Genomic DNA, 13,739 nt, shown 5'->3' on the forward strand with positions numbered 1-13,739 from the left:
TTTCTTTCTTTCTTTCTTTCTTTCTTTCTTTCTTTCTTTCTTTCTTTCTTTCTTTCTTTCTTTCTTTCTTTCTTTCTTTGAGTGAGAGAGAATGAGAGATAGCACGAGAGGTAAGAGGGTCAGAGGGAGAAGCAGACTCCCTGCTGAGCAGGGAGCCTGATGCGGGACTCGATCCCGGGACTCCAGGATCATGACCTGAGCCGAAGGCAGCCGCTCAACCAACTGAGCCACCCAGGCGCCCATTCACAGTTTTCTTATACTCATTTTCTCAGGAACCTATCAGTTGAGTTTTCTGACAACCTTTCTGACGGACAACAGGGTTTAACTCCCTCCCAAGGTTGGTTTTGAAAGAGCTACATCTTTCCCTTTCTCCTTGGGGGCCGCAAAGAAGAAAAGATTCCACGTTGTTTTTCCTAACACCAAAATCCTGCTTACTAGCCCAGCAACTTCGGAAATTTCCCAGCCTCCCTGTAGGAGCAGTCCAATTGCACGGTACAAATGACTTCCAAACAAACACTTTCGACATACTAAATTAGAAAAAAAAACAGCAAAACCAACAAGGGGGTGATTCAGAAGGAAAAAAGGAGGGGCAGACAGAACATGTGATTTTTCCACTCCTTTTTGGTTTCTTTACCTGAGTCAAATTTTGACAATGTTAAGCCCTGTCCTGTCTACCCTCTATTTACCACAAAGTCTTCAAATTTCAGTAGCTGACTGAAAGCCAGTAACTTTTTTTCAGCCATCCAAATGGACTAAAGATGTTGTCAGGTACAAGATGTTTAATTAAGGATCTGTCTAGTCTCTTTGGGCGTCTAAAGTTTGGACCTTAAACAAAGGTAACCTAAAATTGGACCCTACTAAGGAGAGACAGCAGGAGGCTTCTTCAAAAGTTCGACTTGCCATAAATGAACCACCAAGATGGGACACAAACTAGAACTCAAAGGAGAGTCCACATCTCCTTCTTTCATACAATCAGCATCTTTTCATTGATTGGGCTATGACCTTGGAGCCACTGGGCTATGACCTTGGAGCCGCTCAATATGTTAAAATAGCTTCACACTTTAAAAATAGGGGTGGGGGGAAATGAGGGGTAAAATTATTTTGTGAGCTTTGGCACAAACCTGTGTTTCAAATAAGCTATGTATGAGCTGTGTTTTTGAGTGAAGAACACGTGCAATGCATTTTTGATCTTCATTTTATAGATGTACATAAGTAATACAAGGCCTGTTTTGATTATACAATGAAAAACAAATGTGATCCAATATTGTAGTACTCTGTATCTACTTATGTTTCTGAACAACGACTCTCATTAGTATATGAACCACCATTAATGGCTTTGGAGACCTGGAACCCTATCCTGATATTTGCTTATGAGCTATTCCATGTGTGGCATGGGGTTCTCCCATAGATAATCATCCTAATAGGACAGGATTTTAATGTGTGATGGGCTCCTGAAAGAAATAATCTAAAACCATTTCTCAAAATGGTTCTCACAGTCTCCTTCTAAATGCTTTGCTTAACATTCAACAACTCCCTTCACTATAATTATGATTGAAGATTTCTAACTTAAGGCTTTTTCAGAAATGGGGGTGTTAAAGGCTATTTGCTAGTGAAGATCAAAACTACATTGTGCATGTTCTTCTCAAATTTTTTCAGCTGTACGTTAACAGAAGACATAGTTGAAAGCAACTCAGATAGTAAAGATGTATTTTTAATTTCACCTAACCAGAAATCTGGAGGCAGATTGCTAAGATTGACTAATTCAACAGCCCAATAATGTCATTGCAATCCAGGTCCTTTCCATCTTTGTGCTGGCCTTCTTTGGTTTGTGGGCAATGATACCTCATTTGACTGCAGTACAGAGGCACCTCATGCCGACAGTGCAACAGCTAGCAAAAAAGAAGGACTTTTCTTTCCATGGGCCTCTTTTCCTTGGGCTAGAAATCCAGGACTTCCAGCATACATTCCCCTCTTCCTACCACTGGTCTCATGGGCTGGGTTTGGATCATGTGTCCATACATGTGACAGGATTCACCAGCAAGGCAATGGGACCACCATGATTGGCTTGAAGAATGCTGTTTCATCCTTGGACTAGCGAAGGGGTTTCTTCCCTGAGTACAGGGCATGGTGAATACCTGCACCCCAAGGAACAAAGAGGGATATCTGTTGGGTGAGCAACCAACAGTGCTCCCCACTGACTTTTTTTGGATGATAACAGTTTTTACTTTAATATGTAGTATTAATATTTCAGTGTTTTAACATATTACTGAAGTATTGTCTTTCTCCCACACTGACAGTATTATCCTGGTATTCCCCTTAAGAACAAAAGTTATCCTGGGGAGAAAAATATTTATCCTTGGACCTATTTTTTTTGTTTGTTTCTCATTCTGATACAACTAGAAAATACTTAACAACCCAAAAGCTTTCACAAAAAAATGATCTTGTTCATGTCAGCCCAGATTAATCGGTTATGCAGGTAGTGTTTCACATTACTTTAAAACAGAACTGAATGGAAATGGGACTAGAAAACTGATTTTTGATCACCATTTCTGAGTTTTCCTAAAATAAGAAGTGATAAGACATTTTTGCAACATACAATAACTTTTCAAAAGTGTTTATGGAAATAATTTTTTTTAAAGAGTTTATTTATTTATTTGACAGAGACAGACACAGTGAGAGAGGGAACACAAGCAGGGGGAGTGGGAGAGGGAGAAGCAGGCTTCTCGCAGAGCAGGGAGCCCGATGCGGGGCTCGATCCCGGGACCCCGGGATCATGACCTGAGCCGAAGGCAGACGTTTAATGACTGAGCTACCCAGGCACCCTTGGAAATAAATTTATTTCAAGAAAAATTGCAATAGAGCATAGCCCAGTGGTCAAGGACATGGACTGTGAGGACAACGGAACTTGATTTGAGTCACTGTCCCCTGTTTGACAGTGATTGACAGTAGGCCTCACCTGCAAAGTGAAGAAAATAATCATTCCAAAAAAAAAAAGAAAATAATCATACCTCTTCAAAAGATTGTTGTGAAAGTTGAAGGAGATTAAAATATGTCCATATGCCTACATACATTTATTCTTTTTTTATCTTTATTTTTTATTTTTTTATTATTATTATGTTGTTAATCACCATACATTACATCATTAATTTTTGATGTTGTGTTCCATGATTCATTGTTTGCGCATAACACCCAGTGCTCCATGCAGAACGTGCCCTCTTTAATACCCATCACCAGGCTAACCCATCCTCCCACCCCCCTCCCCTCTAGAACCCTCAGTTTGTTTTTCAGAGTCCATCATCTCTCATGGTTCATTTCCCCCTCTGATTTCCCCCCCCCTTCATTCTTCCCCTCCTACTATCTTCTTCTTTTTTTTTTTTTAACATATAATATATTATTTGTTTCAGAGGTACAGGTCTGTGATTCAATAGTCTTACATAATTCACAGTGCTCACCATAGCACATACCCTCCCCAATGTCTATCACCCAGACACCCTATCCCTCCCACCCCCCACCACTCCAGCAACCCTCCCTCAGTTTGTTTCCTGAGATTAAGAATTCCTCATATCAGTGAGATCATATGATACATGTCTTTCTCTGATTGACTTATTTCGCTCAGCATAATACCCTCCAGTTCCATCCACATCGTTGCAAATGGCAAGATCTCATTCCTTTTGATGGCTGCATAATATTCCATTGTATATATACACCACGTCTTCTTTATGCATTCATCTGTCAATGGACATCTTGGCTCTTTCCGTAGTTTGGCTATTGTGGACCTTGCTGCTATAAACATCAGGGTGCACGTACCCCTTCGGATCCCTACATTTGTATCTTTGGGGTAAATACCCAGTAGTGCAATTGCTGGACCATAGGGTAGCTCTATTTTCAACTTTTTGAAGAACCTCCATACTGTTTCCCAGAGTGGCTGCACCAGCTTGCATTCCCACCAACAGTGTAGGAGGGTTCCCCTTTCTCCGCATCCCCGCCAACATCTGTCGTTTCCTGACTTGTTAATTTTAGCCATTCTGACTGGTGTGAGGTGATATCTCACTGAGGTTTTGATTTGGATTTCCCTGATGCCGAGCGATGTTGAGCACTTTTTCATGGGTCTGTTGGCCATTTGGATGTCTTCTTTGGAAAAATGCTGTTCATGTCTTCTGCCCACTTCTTGATTGGATCATTTGTTCTTTGGGTGTTGAGTTTAAGAAGTTCTTTATACATACATTTATTCTTAACAGAGTGGCTAGCACATAGTAAGCCTTTGACAAATTTTGACTATTTTACTTCTATCAATATCAACAAAAGTCCATAAACATCCAACTTAACATTTTCCTACATAGGATAATTAAAACCAAATTCACAACTTTTAGAAATAACAATTTTGAGAAACAAACTGAGGACTGACATATAGTTCATACCACCTTGTTATGGGAGGTCTTGCATTGGTTTTCATGCCTCTTCCAAAGAGTTCTCCAGTTGGCTTGATATTGGTCAAAACTTAAAGCCAGAATGGTGGCTTTACTGTCTTTTCAGGGATAAGAACTGCTATTAATGCTACATACACATTAGAATTAGTTTCCATTCATCTAGGAAGTAGACTGGATGTGTCAGTCTGCTTCTTGAGAAGTAAGCAGGATAAAGCATGTTGATATGGGTGTCACAAATCTCTCAACTTCCCTAGTTTCTGTCCTCTTCAGCCACATGCTCTGTATTTCAAGCCAAAACTACATGAAGGCAGAAAAATTTGGCAGAGTGAACAGTGCATGTAGGTATAAGCATTAGTTCTTTAGCAGAAAAAAAAAAAGTATCTCCTTCATAAAACATGACAATTCCTTTTTGTTTTTAAGAATCTGTATGTTGTACTTTACCTTAGGAAAGCTTCCAGTAATTATCTAATCAATCAAGAAAAGTAGCTCGTCAGCTCGTGACCTTGCCCCCACCACATTCTCTTTCTCTAATTTTAGGTGTGACTCTTCTAATTGGCCCAAGGGCCAATCTTCACTGACAAAAAGGCTCTTCGTGGGAGAGGGTGTGGCACGGAGGTCCTGTGGCAGCCACTTTGACTGTAGGGGCCGTGAGGCTTACTTTCTGGATTCAGGACTTTGGGTTGTTAAGTAATAAACCCAACTCAGAATTATTTAGGTGTAAAAAAAAAAGAAATTTATTCTAAGTGATACTGGATATCTCAAAGAATGAAAAGCAAAGGGAAATGCCAATATTCAAGAAAGGTTGAGATATAACTCAGTGTAAAAACTTGCTGGCAGCAGGGTCATACACCCAGTATCAGAACTTCTCTTCTCCATTTTGCTTCTGTGTTTCCCTGAATGGTAGCTTCCTTCTTTTTTATCACTGCAGATTGACTTTCTCCAAATGACAGACTGTCCCTGATATGCTAGCTTTCTGTCTTAGAGCTCCAACCACACAGAGCGAGACTTGACTTTTTCAGTTCTAATTCCCAAATCCTGGAGAAAAACTCTGCTAGGTCTAGCTTGGATCAGATTGGGGCAAAGAGACAGAATACCATTTGGGTCCATTTGGTGAGGTGCCCAATCAACCAACTGCCTACAAGCGGTATCATATTTTACTAATGTGTTGGCTCCAGTGTTTTAAAAAATTGGGTGGGGCAGTTCTCAACAGAAGAGGTGGTGGCCTGACTATTCTGTAGATGTCTACTATTGCAAGGATATATTTTGAAAACAGTGCAAGGAAGTAGATCTAGGTTCCCATTTTCAAACAAAGCCTGCCTATGGTCCATTAAAGCTGTTCATTCACTGTTAGAAAGTTCAGGATGGTGGGATGGCTGGAGGCAGTGGCAGGGATTTGGGGGTGGTGGGGGGGATGATTACACATGAAAGGAACCGAGCAGAGAGACGGGAAGGAGGGCACATCAAGGAAGCATCGCCAACTTGAAGCAGAGGGCTCTGGACCTCCCAGCTCTTTTCAGATTAAATCCTTATGGTTCTCCCAGCTGCCTCTCTTCCCTCCTGCCTTACACCTCTTTTTAATATTTTCTCCCATCATTTTTAAAATGAAGACCTTCTGTGTTACTCAGAAGATTTCTGTCCTTCTCCAGAGAAGCAATACTCTACTTTAGGCAGAAGTTTGAAGTTAAGGCAGATTTTGTCTCTTCAGGAAAGCACTTTCCCATATCCTCCTGTTATTTTTCTTAGAACCATGAAATCTGAGGGTTGGAGTAGACCGATCTTGAGGGCCATCAAGTTCATCCATTGCTGTATACATCCCATCTCTGGCATCCATGACAAGTGGCCATCCAGACTGCTTGACCATTTACCATGAAGGAGAATTCATCATTTTTCAGGACAGCCTATTCCATCTGTAGATAATTCTATTAGGAGTACTTCCTTATATTAAGCTCCTACTGGATCAATAATGTGTCTTCTCTTTTTTTTTTTTTAAGGTTTTATTTATTTATTTGACAGAGAGATAGCGAGAGTGGGAACACAAGCAGGGGGAGTGGGAAAGGGAGAAGCAGGCTTCCCGCCAAGCAGGAAGCCTGATGCAGGGCTCAATCCCAAGACCCTGGGATCATGACCTGAGCCGAAGGCAGACGCTTAATCATCTGAGCCACCCAGGCACCCCAATAATGTGTCTTTTCTTGTTCCTTCCATCTGTTGGTCCTAGTTCTACCACCTGAAAACAAAAGGAAAAGTCGAAGCTCTTTCCTACATGCTCACCTTTCAAGAGATTAGTCATGTTCATCATGTTTCTCCCTATGACTGTTCTCCAGGCTGAGTGACTGTTCTTCCTGTAACTGCTCTCTGTTGTATGGGATTTCAAGTACCTCTATTATTAACAGGGACACTCTGTTCTAGAAGCTGTAGTTATTTAAATGTTCTTCTTAACTTTTTCCCCAAAAACCAGACATAATCTTCCAGATATGGAAAAATCAGCACAGAAAGAACAGAACTAATAAATCTTTCATTATAAATGTAGAACTTCTATTCAGATAATCACATTTATCTTCTGGGAAGACCGAGCCTATGCTTAGTCACTCTTATGCTGAAAATTATGTAATGATTAATTTATAATGAAATGTAAATGATAAAGAGTGGTGGTATTTGAATTTTATAAGTGAATTTCAGGCATTAGTAGTTGAAATTGGAATGGAAAGGAGGTAGAAGCATGAATTCCCATAATTCTTCAAATCATATGTCTGCTAGCACTATCCATTAAGTCAAAAGTACTGGGTAGAGTAAGCCCGTATCAGGGGATCATTTGATTCCTTTCTTACCCTTTGCGAAATCAACATGCTTAACAAACGTTTGTGTCCTGGTTATATACCCACACATAGAGAAGACTCTGGGGTAAGCACACTAATGCACACTTAGCCCTCAAGGAGCCAACAATTTAGAAGCTATAAAACAAACCCTTTGCTTCCCTAACTGAAGTGTGCTTTGTAAGCCAGTCAATCAGGGAAGAGAAAGAGATCACCACGTTGGATTGGGTGACACAGAGGATTAATATATATAAATTCTTAACTTGTTCTAGAAGCAGAACCCAATTTAAGGAAGTTGGAGTGAAGCTTGAGAGGTCAGTCGGAGAAGCCCCAGTTCTATGTTAAATGGACATCCTAAGATACAAACACATTGAGTCCTGGTTTTTTTCTGTAGTCACTTATGGGTTCATCTGGAACAGGGTGGACAAATTTAAAATTTTGAATCTTAAAATCTTATATGAAATAAGTGGTGACATTTTATGAACCTTATCATAAGCATATGGCACTCATTCTCGGTTTTGTTTTTTGTTTTTGTTTTCCTTTTTTTTTTTTTTTAAGATTTTATTTATTTATTTGACAGAGACAGATAGCCGAGAGCAGGAACACAAGCAGCGGGAGTGGGGGAGGGAGAGCAGGCTTCCCGCCGAGGAGGGAACCCGATGTGGGACTCCATCCCAGGACCCTGGGATCATGACCTGAGCCAAAGGCAGACGCTTAACGACTGAGCCACCCAGGCGCCCTTGTTTTTGTTTCTAAAAACATTTGAGTATGTGACAAGTCCCTCAACATTGGCATTCACAGTCATCCCAGGCCCTGTAAGACTGTGTATCAGCAAGGAAGTTTGACATTTCTTCTGCCAGCAACGTATGTCCCTGACCTTCTATCTCCATCAAGGAAGTTAAAAAGATCATTACTAACTCAGGACAGGGCTGGGAGCTCAGTTTCCGTAGTCATAGAGCTTGTTAGTTCCTTTGTGTTAGTAGAGCTGAAAGTAAGGATTTGTGCCCCTGTTAGCACAGAAAGTTCCAGTCTGTGGGCTCAGGTATAACCCGAACCTCATTTGGTCAAGGGAGGAAGTGCAAAACTGTGGACAGCTTCGGGGCACCTGGGTGGCTCAGTCGTTAAGTGTCTGCCTTCGGCTCAGGTCATGATCCCAGGGTCCTGGGATCGAGCCCCACATAGGGCTCCCTGCTCTGCGGAAAGCCTGCTTCTCCCTCTTCCGATCCCCCCTGCTTGTGTTCCCTCTCTCACTGTTTCTCTCTGTCAAATAAATAAATAAAACCTTTAAAAAAAAAAAAAAACGAAACTGTGGACAGCTTGAAGCTACCTACCATACAACTGAGAACATAAATTCAAGATCCCTTAGAGTGAGGAAGGTCAAGTTCATTCTTTAGGTACAACTCATTGTTGTGGTTAGCAATGTACCCAGGGGATTCCAGTCTTGGTGCCATTCTTCTGAATTTCATAGTGTTAATAATTGTAGAATTCATAATCTCTGCACATTAGAATTAAAACAAAGGAAAACTTCATGATTGGTGTGCTACATTGAATAATTGGGGATACTTTAAGATTAGTTGCTTTATCTATAAACAAAAGCAGAATTACCCGTTTCCTGATTCCTTTACATAAAGTCTTTTATTTCTCCAATAGATTGTTTGGTTTTTACAAGGGGATTCTGCCACCAATCTTGGCTGAAACACCAAAAAGAGCAGTGAAGGTAAGCATTGTATACCTTTCCACCAAGTGAAAATAGACTGCAGTAACAACTTCACCCCTAAAACATCCCACAACAAACTATGGGATGTTAATGTGAATTAAAGATAAGAGAGTGAAAAATTTAATGTGGAAATTATAGCATAACTTTTATTATAATTAGGCCAGGTCACTCTCTCAAATATTGATTTATGGATTTTTTTTTCAGGTAAAGGCACTCCCTTCTGATGAGATTATACAAAAAGTACAGTAGTGAATGAAATTCATGTAATTGAACCACAGCAGCCACAAAATAACTGGACCTTTTTCTCAAAGCAATTCATCAATTTTCCTTGGTAGCAATAATTATTAAAGAGAGAGGGAGAGGAGACGAGGGAAGAGTGGTAGAAAAACCTTTTTCCCTAAATCCGTTCCATTTTATGAACAGAGCAAACTAATACACTGTATTTCTTTGTACATGATTCTCATATAACACATTTACTTGGAATGCTAACTTCATTTCTTTCCCTACCCCCTCCACCCTGGTCTCCTCTGTTAAAATTCTCTACTCTGGTTTTTACAAAATTATTACTTCCGCTATGCTGATTTCCACTCTTTAACCACATAACTATGGGAGTTTATGTACTATTTGTTGGTTTGGTATCTGGATAGGAACACAGAGATCTGGCAGGACCTCCAGGGAAGAAAGAACTAAATCTGATCACTCTTTTCTATGTTCTCTCGAACAGAAGTCCTGATCACAGTGACTCTGGCTGTCAGTGCCCCCTCCCCCACACCACTGACTTCACCAAATAGGGCTTTGTCTTTCCATAAGAAGGATAACATACACTTAGACCAAAAGACCTCCTTTCCAACTAATGACATAAAGCTTTTTTCAGATACATTACTCAATTTGTATTCCCAATATTCCTGAGAAGTAAGATGGGACAATTTCTATACTTTTGCTCAGTAAGTTAAGAGGTAGACTAAGTTAAATTTTATGATAAAATAACCGACATGCACAGACACCATACTTCTACATTATGTCAAAATAGTAATTTAATAGGATTTGATTCAGGTCTAGAATTCAGAAAACAAAGCTGTAAAACATACTTTCTCTATAAATTCATCCCCTTTGTTGCCATAGTTTCTGTGATTTTATATTATTACTTCAATACAAATTTCATTATAAGGATCTGAATCGCAGTAGAGAATCTGGAAAAAGTTCACCAAAGTACACAAGAGGGCTGAATTGAATTATGAAATGGCCTCACTTGATAAAAGATTGCCCAAGTAAACAAACAGAGCAGAGTTCCTTTTCAAAAGGAAAGTCACTTTGTCTCCATGGAATAATATGTTCATTTGTTCAGTGTTTTACATGGATAAATAGAGTAAGTTATAATTAAAGTTTTTCCTGGAATATTTTTCCTTAATACTATACATTGGAGAAAATTTCATTTAAATTTGAAGAGGATTAAAGTTTATCAGTGTTGAACAGTCTTTTATGTAAGGAAAAAAAAAAGTTGAGCTTTACAAAACTGAGTTAGTCTCTACTGAAGAAAAAAGCAATGCTCGCTGCCAGAGCAATGGTTAACAGATGAACTTTTGGGCAACTGGATATGGTGTATGTGTCCCAGACATCTTGTTTCAAGTTGATTTTACCTTAAAATTATTGAGACATATGGTAAGTGCATTGGCTTTTTAAGTATAACTTGGAGTTAAGTGTATCTTTGCCAGATGGATAGCACTAGTTTTTCAATACAATTTATGAAAATATTCATAGAAAATTTTATAGATATTTATCTTAGAATTTGTGAGGAAAGCAATCATCTGATTGTAACGATTTCATACATCATAAAGTGCTTCATTGTATGGCATCAAAGTTTACTTCAGAAAAAATATTCAGAGACCATATGTAAGTATATGTATAAATATACCCACACATACATACATATACATGAATATATGTGAATATACATGTGTGTGTGTATATTCCTTGGTACTGACACTTCAATCACAATCATTATTATAATCAGAAACAGACAATGTGAAGTTTTTCTGCACTGTATTCTTTGAAATGGGATTCATCATTAAAATAAGACTCATCGATGCTAAATAAATGAAACTTACCCCTTCACAGATGAAGACAGAATTAGTATTGCAGTTAGCAAAAGGAAATAAAGACCTCAGAAAGAGACCAACTGGCCCTTCAGACATGGGAGGCACCACGTTCAAGTTTCCTGGGTCTGGTCTTGAGATTCACAGGTCCAAAAACAGCATTTTTCCATGGACAGACTCTCCAGGACTGCCTGATGCTAACCAGACCCACGAGAGAGTAGGAATTGTGAAGGCTATTCACCACCCCTCCTACACCTGTCATTGTGTCTACACACACTAGATGCTCAACCGATGTTAGATGCACAAATGAAACATAGAGAAAGAAACAGAACGGAAGTGAATTGATTTATCACAGGAGACATTCCTATCCTAGTCCCCAAAATTCCCACATCTACTATTCAGTTTTTGGAAGACCAAGACTTCCATTTCCAGCCAAGATAGAGTAACAGAGACCAGATTTACTCTCCTGCCTGAAACGGCAACAACAAAAATGAACAAAATATATGAAACCACAGTTTTCAGGACACTGGACATCAGACAAGGAAGGGCAGGGACAGGGAACAAATGAGAAGAGCTCTATGGTTTGCCCCCAACTTACTGCCTTGAGAGGTTTTTCCAGACCCCGGGCACGCAGGGGAAATGTGAGCAGAGCCCAGTGTACTCCCTGGGTTGAGACGGAGCTGACAGGCTGGAGAGGGCAAGGCAGCTAGAGTTCACAGGACAGAGGTGCTGGATAAGAGTGTCTGAATCATTTCACCTAGGCATTCGCCAAAATCTTCCAGCAACACTGCTGATGAGTACCAGTCAGCTAATAGTAGCTTGGTTTTCTCACAATTTTAGAGATGGAATAGGAAAAGCCTAGAATTGCCCCGACACATAGACTTGGAATTCCCTGTGAGAATTGCTACAATGACAGGCCAAGTGCCTGTCCCCAGACTTCTCCCCTGAGATCCCAGTTTGGTCCTTAATCCCTTGTAACTACAGAAAGTCAGAAATAAAGAAGAACAAAAATCAAAACCGCATCCTCACACTGGAAGAGAACAAGGTGGTGAGGCCTTTTGTGAGGTCCATCCATCCCAGAACTTCCCTGAACCCAGTATTCAGTGTTTCCAAATGTAGGTCATGACCTATGAGTCATAAAATCAATTAAGTGGGTCACTAGATGTAATGGGTCATGACCAGAATGTTTTTTACGAAACAGAATAGAAACATAGTGCATTACACACAGGGAGGGGGAAACACTGTTTTACAGCAATGTTTTCTTTCAGTTATAAATAAATACAAGGGTACACTGCCTTCGTGCGTGTGTGCACGCGTGCGTGCGTGCGCGAATACTGCCTTCGTGCGTGTGCGCATGCGTGCGTGCGCGCGAACACTGCCTTCGTGCGTGTGCGCATGCGTGCGTGCGTGCGCGAACACTGCCTTCGTGCGTGTGCGCATGCGTTCGTACGTGCGCGCGCGCGTGTGTGTTACGTGAATACTTTTTACATAGATTGTGCTCCGAAAGGTTTGAAACCTTCTGCCTTGAGGGACTCCGGGCTTCCAAGGTCAGGGAAGGCAAGAAGACCTCAGCAGCAAGAAAACTCTGGGGCAGAGAATCCCAAACTGTTAACAGTCACGGCTCAGCAGTGAGCAAGCATATGTCATGTTTAAGAGCATACACAGGCTTTGCAGTCAGTCCTTCTACTCACTAACTGCAGGATGTGGATCTACAGAATGAGAACCATGATCGTACTATAACCTGTTTTCTGATGGTCTTGTATGGATTCGGCCCAGTAGCACCTGCCAAGGCCTTCGCATGTTACCTGGACCACAGCAAGCTATCGTGAGGGATACAAGTAACTGTGGTTCCTCCATTAGCCCAAAGTGAAGAAAGAGAATGAAAACTAAGATTTTCTGAAAGTCCTATCTGTGTCAGGCATGTCAGAAAATCTTACTTAAATTCTGTTATTTAAGGAATATTTTAGAAGGTAAGTTTTGTGTTCTCGAGGGCTGGAAAGGTCAGGTGACTTGCCCAGGCTTTCACAGCTAAGTAGCATAGCCAGGATTCAGTCCCAGGACTGCTCCCATCAAAACCCTAGCAAGGTGATTGTCAAAGAATAGTGATGATAGTGACCATAAAAATGAAGAAAAAAACTTATCTGTAAAGCCTAAGACAGTAACACTTTTCCTTCCATGGTTAATGGTTTCACCAAAACGGTGGCCACTGGTGCTTTTTTTTTAACACCAGGAGAGTTTCGGAGTTGACACCATCCACTAGAATGTTAGATCAAGGAGGCAGGGGTTTCTCTTTATTCACTGCTGCAGGAGGCATCCAATAAATATTTGTTGAATGAGTAAATGAAGGAATCCCTGATCTAGAAAAGTCTACATCTGTAGTTGAGTTAAAGAAACATGGCACAAAAGTTATTCCTGGGTCTTTAAAAGAATCAAAATCTCTGCCCAAAGACTCATAGAGCCATATCTACATAGAACTACCTCTTTCTAACAACAGAGTATTATTTGATCCCCAAATCTGCTTTTTTTTTCTTCCCCCCTCTTATTGAGTTACAAAGTAAGAGAGTAGAAGGCATTTGAGACCATCAAGTACCCATGCCTTTTCTGGGGCCTTAAAAATCAGGCCCTAGCAGGACCTAAGATTGTGCCTTACCAATGACATTGGCAGCTTCTACTAACAGAGCTCCCAGGAGCA

At 40.5% G+C, this 13,739-nt stretch overlaps 1 protein-coding gene across 3 annotated transcripts in view; it reads left to right on the top strand.

Annotated features, from left to right (window-relative positions):
• Positions 1 to 13,739, top strand: part of SLC25A21 (solute carrier family 25 member 21) — a 483,415-nt gene that overhangs the window by 423,854 nt on the left and 45,822 nt on the right. For all 3 annotated transcript variants that reach the window (XM_034992345.1, XM_034992344.1, XM_034992346.1), the window contains exon 4: positions 8,888 to 8,954. In XM_034992345.1, coding sequence (XP_034848236.1) covers positions 8,888 to 8,954 — 67 coding nt within the window. The remainder of the gene's footprint in view (positions 1 to 8,887; positions 8,955 to 13,739) is intronic.

This window comes from Mirounga leonina, unplaced genomic scaffold (assembly GCF_011800145.1).
Source record: "Mirounga leonina isolate KUSES-001 unplaced genomic scaffold, KU_Mleo_1.0 Mir_82, whole genome shotgun sequence".
Classification (NCBI taxonomy): Eukaryota; Metazoa; Chordata; class Mammalia; order Carnivora; family Phocidae; genus Mirounga; species Mirounga leonina.